This window comes from Numenius arquata, chromosome 3 (genome assembly GCF_964106895.1).
Source record: "Numenius arquata chromosome 3, bNumArq3.hap1.1, whole genome shotgun sequence".
Lineage (NCBI taxonomy): Eukaryota > Metazoa > Chordata > Aves > Charadriiformes > Scolopacidae > Numenius > Numenius arquata.
The window spans coordinates 35,875,169-35,891,120 of NC_133578.1; the positions used below are offsets into that span (position 1 = coordinate 35,875,169).

The 15,952-nt window shown below is 37.5% G+C and overlaps 1 protein-coding gene across 3 annotated transcripts in view; it reads right to left on the minus strand.

Annotated features, from left to right (window-relative positions):
• The window catches only part of GULP1 (GULP PTB domain containing engulfment adaptor 1), a 163,808-nt gene that overhangs the window by 77,541 nt on the left and 70,315 nt on the right, over positions 1 to 15,952 (minus strand). For all 3 annotated transcript variants that reach the window (XM_074145052.1, XM_074145049.1, XM_074145051.1), the window contains exon 2: positions 6,885 to 6,971. In XM_074145052.1, coding sequence (XP_074001153.1) covers positions 6,885 to 6,912 — 28 coding nt within the window. In that variant the 5' untranslated portion in view covers positions 6,913 to 6,971. The remainder of the gene's footprint in view (positions 1 to 6,884; positions 6,972 to 15,952) is intronic.

A 15,952-nucleotide genomic window follows, 5' to 3' on the forward strand; every position in this document is an offset into this window, starting at 1 on the left:
AGCTATGAAACTCATGAAGCATTTAGGGTGTATGTAGCTTGGGGAAGTTACTTGCAATAGTCACTTGGACAAGAACTCTACATCATACACCAGTAACAACTTAAATCAAGAATTTATAAGGTTGTAGATCTCAAAAGATATGCTTGTCAAACCACTGGGTGAATCATTAAACATTCTGTAAATTAGGCTGTATAAATTTTAATAGGGTAGAAACCAAAAAGCTTAAGGCTCCTTCAACGCTGTTCCCATTCTAAAGTCAGTATTTAGTGCTTTATGGTTAAGCAGTATGCATATGTTTTTAAAAGGAACTCCTTAGCTTTTGCAGAAGCAACAAATAGTTATTGTGGTAAATATCATTGTGAACTTGCCTAGAATAATCTTTAAAGCAGGCGATAGATAAGATGATTTCTGCAATATCTTTCCTATGATAATGCAGATAATATAGCCAACAGGAAATTATCTTCTTTCTGTTCTCATATTAACAGAGAAAAAAAAAAAAAAAGAAAAATTGGGCTTATCTGTGCAGACTCAACATGAAACCTATAGAGAAACTTTCGAAAGCATACTCCTCACTTGTAGCTATTAATGCTCCGAAGACATACTGTAATAATTTCTTTCCTAAACAATTAGATCTGTTCCTTCTGCTTTCAGCATATAAATACAGAGTTGCATACAAATGCTGCAGGACTAGCCATTTCCTCGTCGCACCAACAGAAGATGATTTGGTCCTTGCCAAATTAAGGTACTAACCCTTCAACTCTCCTTGATGGTGTACTTGAAAGAGTATCACCATAGTCTAGTGAAAACAGTATAATAGTACAAATGATGCTTAAAAAAACATATTCAGTTGCCAATCCAAAAAAGAGACTTGGCCACTGAATATTCGTTTACCACATGATCCCATATTTCAAAACTCAAGAAGCAGTATTTGGAACACACAAAACCTCTTTGCGGAGGTATCACAAAAGTATTAAGATAACCGATTATTGTGTCGAGTGAGACTAACAGAATATAGAAATATTTGGTATACAAAAAAAGCACCCGTTTTTCCCTTCCAAACTTTGCTCTTGAAAAAATTCTTATTTTAAAAAATCCTACAAACATCAAGCAGTTTTTTGGGAGTGGAAGAGAGGAAGACATTTAGACCTAGTTTTGTTTTTTCCTGGAAGGTGATGAGTGCTTTATGAAAGGACAAATTGCAGTCACAAGAATATCTGAAGACCATGATGAGAAAAATTATGACTACTTATACACCTTTAAAGTGTATGAGTATCTACTCTTTCTGTATGTTTTTTAGTATTACTGTTAGTGTGGGAGTCCAGCACACAATAACCCATTTGTTTATATCACTGATGTGAAATACACTCTCCGACAGAACTGAAGTATTTGCTTTAGGCCTATCCTTATCCCCTTCACCCTTTTGGGGCTTCACCTGTTGTCTACTCAGAAAAGGAAATATAAAATATAACATTTGTCATCTCTGGAATGCAGCGTAAGTTTACAATGAAAATAAAGATCGTATTGTAGCCAGTCAATTCACATAAGAGAGCATCCTATAACCTTTGATTGCATTTTGTTATATGTCAGACCCTGCCCATTAAATGCATCTGTCTACACTTTCATAAATGAGACTCATAAAAAGCCACTGCACAGAAATGTTATTGCTGACTTATGATTTATGACAGGCCATTACTTTAATGTATTCCATTTAGCATTATGAATACCATCTACATCTCATGAGCTGATAACGTGGCACCAGTTACCAACCTTATGAACTGCTACTATATGGGAAAAAATTAGAAAATTCAGATTCCCGCATACAACAGCAGCTTTGGCATTGAACTTTGTGCCATATGTAAAGTAAGGCTGACATTTATTCTGGGACGAAGAAGGACCATTGGGGTGTAATAAAGAATGAACTAAATACAACTATGACTTCCATCCTCCACAACCTCACTGAAGCCCACTGCATTTAACATTTTATAATTCAGTACTACATTTAGCCCAAAGTAGACATGTACCTACATTTTTAGCACTATTTTGAGACACTCAGAAAGTCTCACTCTTTTTCTCCTAAAAGGTTTGGATTACAGTCATTCCATATTTAGTTGGTGGCCAGTCATGAGGGGTGTTCCCCAGGGCTCAGTATTGGGGCCGGTCTTTGTCAACGATCTGGACGAGGGAATCGAGTGCACCCTCAGTAGTTTGAAGGCTACACCAAGTTAGGTGGGAGTGTCGATCTGCTTGAGGGCAGGAAGGTGCTATCGAGGGATCTGGACAGGCTGGATCGATGGGCTGAGGCCAATGGTATGGAGTTCAACAAGGTCAAGTGCTGGGTCCTCCACTTGGGTCACAACAATCCCATGCAGCGCTACAGGCTTGGGGAAGGGTGGCTGGAGAGCTGCCTGACAGAAAAGAACCTGGGGGTGTTTGTCGACAGCCGGCTGAACATGAGCCAGCAGCGTGCCGAGGCGGCCAAGAAGGCCAACAGCATCCTGGCCTGTATCAGGAACAGCATGGTGAGTAGGACTAGGGAAGTGATCGTCACCCTGTACTCGGCACTGCTGAGGCCCCACCTCAAATACGGTGTCCAGTTTTGGGCACCTCACTACAAGAAAGACATTGAGGTGCTCAGCAGGTCCAGAGAAGGGTAATAGAGTTGGTGAGGGGTCTGGAGAACAAGTCTTACAAGGAGCGACTGAGGGAGCTGGGATTGTTTAGCCTGGAGAGAAGGAGGCTGAGGGGAGACCTTATCGCTCTCTACAGCTACCTGAAAGGAGGTTGTAGAGAGGCAGGGGTCAGCATCTTCTCCCAAGTTACAGGCGATAGGACAAGAGAAAATGGCCTCAAGTTGCACCAGGGGGGTTTAGATTAGATATTAGGAAAAATTTTTACACTGAAAGGGTTATTAAGCATTGGAACAGGCTGCCCAGGGAATTGGTGGAATCATCATCCCTGGAGGTATTTAAAAGACATGTAGATGTGGTGCTTAGTGAAATAGGTTGATGGCTGATGATCTGAAAGGTCCCTCCTAACCTTGACAATTCTATGATTCTATGCACCAGTTCTTATACTAATGGCTTTGAATGGAAGGCCACAGAATCAGTAAAATGTGCCAAACTGATCTGGGAGAGGCACCTCCATTCACTAAAACAAACAAACAAAAAAACAATCAAAAAAAACCCAAAAGCAACGATCCCGTTGCTAATGTTTTCTGTTTTGTGTATACACATTACCTGTACACACAATCACATATAAATTAAGGACAAATAGGTAATTCAATTTAGATAGCAATACAGTAAAAATGAGAAAAATTTACATGAAAATAAAGCATTTACAAAGAACTCTTAATGAAGAATAATATTAATATCCTAAACTACTTAAAAGAGAGACTGGAATTATCAAGATGCAAACATATATTGAGATTAACAGACTTCGATCTGTACTACAGGATTTTCGCACTGCAACATTTCAAAGTGAACATCCTACCACACCTGACTTTAGAGCAAAAATCAAAGGAAAAATTAAGAGGGCTCTTCAGAAACTGTGACCCAAACCAGGACCACATATAAAAGCAGCTCCTGATACTGATAGATACATAAACGTTTTCACAAGCTTTGTCACAATAACAAAGCAGCAAGAACATATATAACACTGTTCTTTAATTTGTTTTTGTGGGTGAAAGAAAGAGATCCTTAAAAAAAAAAGAAAATCTATAAAATCTACTTCAATAGAGTATACTGCACTCATAGGTCAGTGAATGGAAAAAGGAATATATATTTTTGTACAGTTTGTTCAGTCATATAATATTGCTACAAGATAGTATCTTCTCCAGAACATACATAATTGGTAGTCCAACCAACTTCTACTGAAGTCAACAGAGAGGTTGTTGTATTTTGAACAGGTACTACATTTTTTCACATTAAAAGATGCAACTTCAGCAGGTGCTGATACCAGCTTTAAACCAAAAATTGTCTTTTTTTGGTCAGTATTTTCATAAAGTTTGTTTCCCTGTTATATGAGCTCATGACTAACTGATGAGAATAGATATTACAACTTGGACTGGAAAAAGATTCCACTTATTTAGGATTGCTTATGCAAGTACTTCCTGAAACAAGCTGAATTTCCTTAAAATTCACGTTTTCTTATATTTTTCATTGTCATTATTAGGATGAAAGACAAACAGCTCAATTTTATTCACAATCAATTTGAGATTTAAGCACATCAATTAAGCCTTCGATTAAAATTACTATCAGCCAAAAGAAAACAAATACAACTAAAATACAAACATAAAGTACCCAGGTTAGAATTTCTGGATTGTGTGAAATCTCTGGGAATCAGACAGGCAATGGCTGTAATAGGTGTTTTTAAGGTCAGAGCACTCAGGACACCTTGTCACTGGAAGTGGCTATTTCATGCTCAAATCGTGGCCCTCAAAAATAAACTTACACCAAGTACTTGCACTTAGAAGAAAAGTCCTGCTGTTTGAATCAAGTGATGGAGCAAGCACGGAGCTTTTCCGCAAGTACAGCACAGACCGAGTCATTCTAGTCACCAGCTTATCTCGTTCAAGAAGATAAGGAGCTGTGGCAATAGCTACTATGTTCTGTATATGCTTCGTATTGAAAAGCTAGTATAGACCAAGCGTGTCAATGAGGATTAGAGGACACTTATTCTGTAAATCTGCACAATTCAGATAACCTTTGGCTATTGTGAAAGTACCACTTACATCTGTTTAAATTCCCCTCACAATCCTATATATTTGAGACTGTTGTTTACGTAACTTCAAGGTAACAGACTGATATAAACTTGTCATTAGCACAAACCCTACCAGCACAGCCACCAGGAGGCTAATTTGGATTTAGAGAGAACTCAAAATATACATGTTCTTGTAAACAGAAGAAACCCACAAACAACCCCACCAAACACAGGTGTGGAAATTGTTCTCTCTCTGAGGTCTGGGAGTAAAATCAGGAAAAAAAATATAAAGGAAGTTCAGCAATTGAAGCTGTTTGAACCTGCTCTTGAATGCAGTCATTAAACACAAATACTGATACAGCTGAGCTTTTCTGAACTTCAGCTGGCATGAAAAATATGTAATTTTCACTTATTCTTGACAACTGCTTAACTGAAATTTGTGTTTTTCCTAGGATACAAGAATGGAAATGTTGTGTGCATTACTATGAGTAAAATTAATACATGACAGTATTTAATTCTTCTACTTAGTCTAAGTTCTGAGTCATTTTTAAGAATCCACAATAACTGCACTTCATTGCAGCTTCTTTTATGACACTTTTTTATTGCTGGGGTAAAGAGAATAGCACACAAAATCAACTGAACAACACAGCAAATGGCCTTGAATACACTGACATTATAAGAATTTAGGTGAGGTTAGTAAGAATTTTCTTATGAAGAAGTAATGAAAACAGAAATGAATTAATCTAGACCGCTCAAATGATCCCAGATACCTGAGGATACAACTTCACAATTTGACCATAAAGGCAAGATGCAGACACTGGCAAGGGCAATGAGAACTAGCAAAAGAGCATTTTAGAGCTCTGGGTGCAACTCAAAACACCAAGGAAAAAATCCCATAAAATACAACTGGTCTATTTCTGAAACACACAGCAGGCTGAGTTTCAAATATTATCAGAAGTCACTAGAAAAAAAGGAAAAAAAAAAAGTATTCTATGGTTGCCTAGACAAAACAAAATCTATAAACCCCAAGCTTCTTTCCCAGCAGTGATAAATAAAAGCACAGTTAAAGAATATTGAAATGGTCTCTCACAGTATTTGGAAGAAGCTAGGCGACACTATCAAGCAGCTGGTAGGTACAGATCTGGATAGAGGTGTTACAAATATCTACATAAGAAAATATATCAGTGCTTAAGAAGAGCGTGGGCTATGGAATTGAGCTTCCTTCCTCAGCATCCATCATGCTAATGGTTATCAAATGATCTTTCATTAGGTTTTGTAGCCTTTGTGAATAAGTGCATCTTCTTTTTGCGATCAAGCTATGTCTACTGATATTCTGGACTACTTACATTATCTCGATTCCTCTGGTTGTAACAAATAAATGTACTAGACATGGAAGGATCCATGTTGGTCTAATTTATGGCAGATTCCTTTTATTTCCAGCTTTGATATCGATACCAAAGTAAGAATTCTTGTTAGATAAAGAAAACTTTTATTTAGATAAACAAAACTTTTACACTTACTCCAACTGAGTTTACAATTAGTTATTAAAGCAAGGGCTCTGGCTCAGTGTGTATCACACTTAAGAATCTTTAGAAGAAAACATGAAAAATAAAGAAATTATACCTAGTGAGTATTTTCTACATTACAACAAGCTGTGAGTAAAAAAAGCTGCATCTCTAATGCTCGATCTAAAACTTAAGTTTAATCATAAACAGACCATGAAAAGAGAATAAGCAAGCCAGAAGAGCAAAATACATAACTCTGAATTTTTAGTGGTTTGATGTTCTTTTGGAAAGCATACCATTTCAGGTTGCTACAAATTCAGAATAGCTTCTTAAAGCTATGAGACATTCTGCTGCATGAGATATTTCAAGTATATTAAATACGGTTTTCTAAAATAGCTTCTCCAAGAGTAAGAACGCAATGAATATATGCAATAAATACAGAAGTCATTAACCCTTTAGAAGTTCTAAAACCCTTCAATCCACAAACCCTTACAATCCAGAAAGCTCTATAACTATCAATTGAGAATGCTTTGCTCTGTACATCTTATAGTAGGCTGCCCATTTCTACCTAGTTCACTAGGTGCATTTATTCATAAGTACTTCCTTGTGTAATTCTTGATACTCTAAAGAATTTACATAGGATACTTATGTCTCCCATGGAACATAAGCAAAATTACTCACCTTTCTTCCTGCTAAAAGCACGATTCATGTTGAAAAATCTATCCAGTCAACAATGTTTCAGGGTTTGGATTTTTTCCCCACTTAAACCTGCAGAATAATACACATAAGAAAACAGAAAAGTTGATTATTATATTTGAAGTTACCTCATTATCTTCATATTAAAGATAACACAAACTATTTTAAGGATTCTGAAATAATTCTGAGAATAAAAGGGAGTTGTGCTTTGTCAAGGAAGAAACTGCAGAATTGAGAAGATTTGTTTCAATGCCCAGTGGTATGTAATACAGAAAGATATTTTGAAGCTTTCTGTGGAGGTCTTCTCACTGAGATTTCAGAGACGCAGAGCAGATGGTATTATATATATACGTGAAGACAAATACTACACACAAATAGGTTGGAAAGAAAGCTTTAAAATGAATGTTGACTACAGAACTCCATAAAAACATTCAGTTCACATTTGCACTGCTCTGTTTTGTGTCCTTTAGGCTGTCAGATTATTTCAAGCTATGCTTTCATCTTCATGTGGGCTTGTCATTGAAAAATAAAAATAAAAATCACAATATAGAGACTCCACCCAGGGATTCAGGACTGAAAAAATTGTCTTCTGTCAGAGCAACTACCTCCTTGCTCTAATCACATCAGACTGTAGAGTAAATTCTGTATTTTCTTCATTTAAAAATACTCTTATTTAAGAAGGGAGGGCGCAATGAAATAAGCAAAGGTAGCAGGACATACTTTCCATCTAATTATTTTGATATAAAAAAAAATCAAGAAACAGTGCATTTGGCACACTACACAGTAGTTCTTAACAGCAAAACTGCAGAAGCCTTACATACATCCATTGCCATTCCCACTGGCTGCCTTCACGCTCAGCAGGGCTACACAGAAAGCTGTGGATACTGAGGTCAGTGAAGAGAGCAAAGACCCGCAGGGGCTCTGAAGCCCTAGGAATGATTTCAGCAGCATCCCTGGAACAGGTAGTGGCATTACTGAGGTAATTCCAGTAAGTAATTGCTCACCCATGAGGGAGTTCCACCAAAAGCTGCCAACACGCAAATACTTCTCTTCGCAGAGAAGGCAGAGGGTAGGACTTTCAGCCGTGTAAATGCTGACAATCACTTCACTTTAAATGAAGTAGCAAGCAGCTACCAACATGAGAATTTCAACTGTTCAAGAAATTGACAAGCATGTTTAGCTTAGAGGTTTACTTTCACAGGGAACACAGGCAGCCTATTACATACACTTAGGATATACACACAATGGCAGAACTTAGTTCAGGATGTTCACCTTCTTCATGAACTATTACAATCAGTGATGAAAGCAATTTTGAGTAAAAAAAAATAAAGAGTATGCTTTCCCCTCTTAGATACCTTTGGCAGTTGTCCTGCACAGCACTAGACCAATCACTTCAGTTCTCCTCCACGATGGATCTTAACTTGTCCTTTTTCAGAACCTTTTTTTTTTCTTAAGTGTGCATTCCTTTTCTCATCCAAGAAACTACTAAGTAACATATTTGAGACGGCTTACTGAGTATAGGATCTCCTAAATAGAGCCTATGCACGCACATCATGAGGCTGTTGGCTGGCCACATTTCTAGAGATCACCACTCAAGTATTTTGTTTAAAACACAGCTAGCAGTAACTAAGTATGTGGTTTTTCCTCACAGACAAGGATACATTACCATTAAAGTGATGTACACTAAAACCAGCCAAAATTTATTTACTACTTACCTAAAAATGGACAGTATTTTGCCAAAAGTGTGTTCATAATTTCAATTCCAACATCAGTAGAAGAAAACATACAAATGGCTTAGGCAGCAACTAGTACTAAAACACTCAATCAGCGTACTTCCACTTATCACAGAAAATGTTAAACAGGAAAAGAAACACAATTAGCTACATGCAACTGCTTTTAAAATTCCCTCAAACTCTAAGATGAACAACTTCATCAACCTCTCAGATGCAGAAAAAGCAGATGGTTAAATGCCCCATAAAATTTTGCTATTTAGATAAAGCAATCCAAACATCACAAGCCTAACTTCAAGTTCATCAGTTGGGTTTGGGACAAGAGAGTGGTATCAGACTGTTGTTAGCAGCACAGTTAAACTTTTGATCAGGGAAAAAGGAAAGTTATGGTTACATGTATCTGTGATATCTTTGCTCAAAACATTCCAACAGTCAAACAAACAAAACTATTAGGAGCAAGCAAGCTGTCCTCTGATCACAGATGCTAGACAGGTTTTCTGGTAGAGTATCATTTCGTTTCTGACAATGCTCGACACACAAAGCCACTGGAATAAACTGAGCTGCAAAACAGTCTGTTAAGAGCTTGTAATGAAGTCTAAAGGAAGGCAAGTCTGAAAATCCCATTATGGTAGAGGGGGGCCCGTGAAGAAGGGGGAGTCCTTCCTATGAAACCACTTGTTTAGAGAGCGTAAAGCAGTTGCAACAGAGGCATCAGGGAATAGAACCGTGGACCAAGCCATTTCATTACTCATCACGTAGGAAGACACACCTATGTAAAGAATGTTCCTCCACCTTACTCCTAGGAGTTTTCTTCAGCTTTGTCCAGAAACCAAACGCTACTAGGAAATACAAAATGGTTAAATGACAAAATATGAATACTTCTGACAGGTATAAACTAGAGAAATTTTGGGTTATATCAGGTTATTTCTTTTGGGGCAGAGAGAAAAGACAGAGAAAGAAAAGAAAGAGAAAAGGCTTAGAAAGTTATTTCATTAAACTAACAATAATAAAAATATAAATAAGAGCCAAACATTCTGGGCAGGGGGAGACAAGACATTCTCAGTCTGAACAGTGACATGGGCCTGTGGCATGGAAAGTTGAATATTTAAGCTGCCATATCAAAATTTAAACAGTAACAGGGTAAAGCAAACACCTTCGTCTCCTTTCCCTTTGTCTTTGCTGTCATTAACCCCTTCCTTCATGGCGAGGTGCTTCTCACCGTGAGGAGGAAACTGCAAAATGGCAAGGGGTGCAATGAAACTAATGGATTTGGGTGACTGCGGTGTTTGCAGGCATTTGGACTGGTGAGGGCAAGGGTGGCAAGATTTGAAGCTGAAGCCGTCACCTCTGTAATTGCTTTCTAACACTAACACTAACGTTGGTTGCTGTCTTCTGTGCTTTATGCAGCAAAGGAAGCCAAACAAAGGAAGCAGAGTGGCAGCTTTCCAGCTTCCAGCACAAGCAAACGCGGTCCTCCCTGGCTGCTGAAACACCACCGAAGCTTCCACACAGACATCTTTAAATGCCTGCAGGCTCCTTCAGAAATGTTGTGTTTTGATGTTTTCTAAATTTAGAGCTGTCTCAGACAAGCCAAGAGAGAGGGTACTTCGGAAGGGGATGAAACAAATCACCAGCGTAACTGGTCACATTTGTCTCTTACTTCCTCTTAAAAATTGGGTATTCCTCAGGATTTATTTGAGCTCCCTCCCCACCCCACCCCCCCCAAGCCAGTCCCTTTGAATGGCCCAGGCTATCACAATTACCTGGGACAAGCCCCCTTTTTTTTTTTTTTTTTTTTTTAAATTTTGTGTACCTCTTTTTCATTCCACAAATAACTCTTCCAACAAAACCTCCCTAAAACCCCCAACTTGCACCCATCCACTCAGTTTAAAAAAAAAAAGAATTTTTTAAAAAGAAATAAAAATTCGTCCAATCTGTTCCTTCCTTCTCAAATGCACACATACATAGTTTCCATACAAAGCCAAATTTAGCTTCAGAAGACCTGAGGATTCAGACTTTTTCCCCTCTCAGACCCCAGCCTTTCAAGCATACTGGATAACATTTCTTAAAGAATAAAGCACAAAATATCTTAAACCCTGTTTTCAAAAGGGCCGCAGCACACAGGAATGTGTGATTCATTGACTTGCAATGAAACTTCGGCTTATAAAGTTATTTCTGAAGGTAAGACGAGAAACTTTGGAATACGCTAACAGCTTTAAAACTCTTTTTCTGAGTTAGACCAAAACACCACAAAAATATTGCCCTGATATGACATGTGACATAATGAAGGAAAAAATTATGATAATAAAAAAGTACATTAAGTGATACACAAAAACAAACATCATCATATCATGATGTACTCCCCTTCTTTTTGTATGACAATTAACTGAAACGTGAACTTGCCACAACTCTTTCTCCTCTGAGACAGTAAAATGATAAGAAAAAGATGTTGACACGTCAATGAACCAAATTCAGCGTAGACCCAAACCTGCACTCACATACAGCCTTTCTTAATATTTGGGAGGTAAGCAGTTCCATTCATGTTATGAAAATATGCGTGTCCTTTATGTTTATAAGTGAAAATAGCATAGTCTATAGAATACAAACCACAACAGCATTTAAATAGAATTCAGTGCTATAAAAACTAGCAGGAAAGAAACCTCTTCAAGATCCTCAAAAACAGCACAGCTCTATGGGCCTCACCAAAACTGAACAGCATTCTGCCAGCTGAAGTCCTCAGCCTATACTTGGGCTTCATAATTGCACAGAAACACAAATGGAATATAAAGGAGAACATTCAGTCACTGGAAAGCTTTACTTTTAAAGTTTTATTAATCTCCACATTTTCAAAAGCATTCATTATCTAGAATCAAGTGGCAGGCATTCTTTCTGGCTGGAGGCAAATCTGCAGAAGTCCGAGGTTAATTCTTCTAATTTTTCACATATGCAGAGGAGGAGGCGCGGAACTGGTTAAGAACTGGTCTTCTATGTAATACTCTCCCCACTACTAAACTATACCTTGCTCTTGAGACGATCATATTCTCAATGGGGCAGAGCTCAAGCAACAACTCTGGTGGACTGTCAGCCTGCAGCGCTGGCCCTAGAGCCTGCAGTGAGGGAGGCATGAGAGCGACCAGATGTGTCACCGGGGCTCACCAAGTGCTAGTGAAAAGAAGATAGAATGGACTGGCAAACACCAAAAACTGGAAAACACAGCCCTGAAACATAGCTCACCTTCCAACATGCTCACTCTCCTTCTGTGAAAAGGATGGGCAGGAACACCCTAATCTGAAGTCTAAAAACATTCCTCCTGTCTGACAAAGGTGACAGCCCCCGTTCTCCCCAAGCTCCTGAAACCAGCTGGAAGCTACAGAAGAATCACACAAGCACTATTTTTTCTCCTCTCTCAACCAGTATAAGCCTAGTAGCACTGTGACAAATGTTTTTCCCCCCACAGCAAGAAGTCTTTCAGACCACAGGTAAAGCACTTCTCATACAGTAGACCTGCCAAAGCTAGAGGAGCATTCACAGAAACTCTGAAGACAAGCAGACAGTAGTGTTTTGCTATAAATATCAGAGACCACAGATCAGAAAATCTGTATGAAACTCATGCATTTTATACTAGTTTCCAAAAAGTTCTGGTAACTGGCTTTTTACTCTCCCTTTTCCTAAAAATAACCTGCTCCATCCAATAGGAAAAAAAGGAAATACAGATGAGTAACAGGTGACAAGGGGATATTCACTGAGACATCTGACAGCAAAAACAACTCCTTAGGCAAGGTTACCACTGAATTTTGTTTTACAGGAAGAAGAAATAACAACATCAAGAAATATAACAAGAATAAATTTTACTACTAAAGTGAAGAAAATGTGTTTAAAACTGCTGCAAGCACCAATAAATCCTCAGAGAAGTTCCTTATGGCACAATCTTAATTAAAAACAGAAATACAAAATTCACTGGTTTCACAAAAACAGTTCTCTAGATGTGGCTTTTAAAGTATTAGAAAAGGTATTTAATTTTTAAAATATTACATTTTTCAGCATATTTAATTGTAAACAATTCTTTTGAGTTATGCTTATCAATGATTACACTGATATGTAGTGGATTACATTACTCACAGAACAAACTATATTTTATACTGTACAAACAAAATTAGTAATTTTATAAACATTAATATTCCCTTCTTCCCAAGCTTGTTATATTTTGTATGAAAAATCAATACTCTTATTTTGTTCATTATTATGAACAAGAGGAGCTTCCCTTTTCCTCAAAACCACAAGCGCTAGTGTCTAGTGAAATTTGAAGGATTTCATTCGTGTCAGCCTAATTTTTTCTCTGCTGTACAAGAACTTACAAATGTCAGATGCTCAGAGTCGGTAGAAAGGCTTTATACATGTTCTCTCTCAAAGAACTCAGGCACTTCCATCTGCATCCATAAGACAGACAGATGCCAAACATCTTGCTTACTTGCAGACAAGAGGGGCTGTATTTGACATCCCATTGGTGATTTGATCATCTATATGAAATCTGAACAAGATTTTTGCCTGTCCCACCACTTTCAGCTGGATGAAGAAGAGCCTGGGGAGCTTTATTAGTGTTTTTTTTTTTTTTTCAACAGCAACAGAGTGGGATTCAACAATGGGGTCCACTATGAACAAGTAAACACAGAACAGCTCTTAAAAATAAAACAGCTCTGGTAGAAGGGACATTGGACTCTTGACTTTTTTGACTCGCACCACGAAGAATTCTCCAAAACTTCAGACACAGTCCTTGCTTGAATGGATATATGCCATTGAAAGGAAAGATATGTCCTGAAACTGAATATAGTTACTTCTATGTTGACATAGTCATTTCTCCTCTGGAAGAGCTGATAGCTTATGTAGATTGTGTATGGAGCAATTTATTTAATTACTGGCAATTCAAATCCTCCATTTCTTTTTCTTTGCAGGGAGGAAGAAATAAAAAAAAAAAAAGTATTTTAAATCTTTGAGTTTCCAAACAATAGCAAATTCTTGTAAGCCTTCTGAAATTTTTAAGGTTATATTTATTGTACTCATTGCATTTTCCCAATCACATTGTTAAAAGTGCTATTGACAAAAGGCAGAGATGGAAAGACCCATTAGGTATTCTAAAGGTCATCTCCAAATAAAGCACAACAATTTTAAAAATAACTTAGTTTAGTTCTACTTACAATGAAAAGTTCATCATATTTAGCAGATCCATTGTAGAGGTACAACAGTTTAACAAAAGGTACCATTTTACTACTCTACCAAAGTATATTTGGCCAAACTTGAAAAGTCCATTAGATATACCACTGTGCACACGTGCTCAACACGTCCCACAAGACCACTCTACGTGCTTCCCTAAATGTGCATTAAACTTAACTGAAGTTGAAAAGCTAATTACTGATGTTCAAAAGATGATTAAGAGGAAGTGAAAAACCCAGATGTCTGTTTAGACAGAGGCAACCAGAAAGTTTCAGGGAAACAACCAGCAAGCAAAGAATGAGGAGAAATGTGCCTGCATCTCCACCCACCCCACCCACCCCTGTATTATCTTTGATCCTGTACAGACTTCACAGTACACACTAGATGTTTTCTCTGCTGCAGTCCTCTCTCCAGGAGTTCAACAGGCTTGCTCCAATTTATCATAAATGCAAAATGAGAGAAATAATCCCTTTTTCCCCCAAGAGCTCTGAACCATGACACTACAAATGCTTTCATAACTCTTTAAAAATCATAGTTTGGGGTTCTTTTAAATGTAAAAGCTTTTGGGGTGTTTTTTTTTTTGGGGGGGGGGGGGGTTTAGTGCACAAGATCAACACAAAATTAACATAAATTGTCCTCTTAAGAAATGAGAAGTACATGTTAAAAAGTTATAATCATGTCAAAAGGAGGGGGGGGGGGGAGGGGAAGAGAAATATATAATGATATAATTATTTAAACCTATTTATCTGCAGGACTTTTAAGTCCATACTTATTTACCTCAACTAATCTGGGGACCCTTGTTCCACAACTCTCCCTCAAAGCAGGACAAGAACCCTGTATAAATTCTAGGTGTGCAGACTGCCATGCAGAGTGTATGTATATATACGTGCTTTCTCATCTTTTATAGTCCAATTCTTATAATCACTTCTCTTCTGATGCTGAAGGTCACATGCTGAAAAAAAATCACTGCCATACAAATTTCTAACAACCGATTTTCTCAGAACCAATTTATTAACTTATTAAATACTTCTGAAACAATGACATACAGAAGTGTCATTCATTTAACAAAAGATTAAAAAAATGTCATTCACTTCACAAAGACTTTTAAAATCCATGATACTGAACACAATCCCTTACTATTAAAGACAATAGATCTCTCATTAAAGTTATTACATTCAGAATCTTTGCTTTAATTGGTTAGCCTCAAGGACATCATTAAGTTGTATTTACACAGATGAGACAGGCTTTATTAAGTGATTGTGACAGTTTTCAAAATTGAGAAAAGTTAGTGATATCCATTTTTTCACTTCTACTAAATCAGAGTATCTCAAAAACTGGATTATATTATTTCTTAGGCTTTATCATATTACATTCCTTTAGCTTATCTTCTTTAGCCCTTCTGAATACATTCTGAATAATCCCAACATTTCAACAAGGATGTGATATGAAGTTAAAAGCACAGATATGAAACCGACAAAATAATATTTATGACGAACTAATTTCCTCATCTCTGTCTTGCAGATCAGAAATGTGTTCAGGTACCTCATTATAATGAGTATTAAGGAGAAACATTCAGGTTTTGTATGCTATTATGGTTATTATGAATCTTATGTCAAGATTTTGGGAAGCGATCCATCCTAGTGTAATTTAGTGGAAATTACTGACATAAAGACTACTACATAATAAAATTTTCAAGCTAGCAAGACAAACTTCTTCAGTTTTCCTGGATAGGAACCTTTTAACACAGTTAGGACTAAGAAGAATGTGTAAGTTTTTAAAAGCATGAAAGATCAACAAGTTTAGACTCAGACATTCACTGCATCACACACAGAATGGTACTGGCTACTTGGGACTGGAAAGACATGATTCCAGTCCCTGCTCCAATTAACTTCGATGTAGTTGAAACTTGCTGCATGTCTAACATCATGTTCACAGTTTGTTCAACATCCTATAGAAAAAACCCTCAGTGAGGCATTTCCAATATCTGGGGATGAAAGAGTGTCTTCTCCTGTCCTTTACAAGCATATGATTCAGCTGTCCTCCTACATGAAGAGCAAAACTCAACCAGTGTTCATGTTCTCTTTCATGAGATCCTTGTAACACACAGCCATAGAG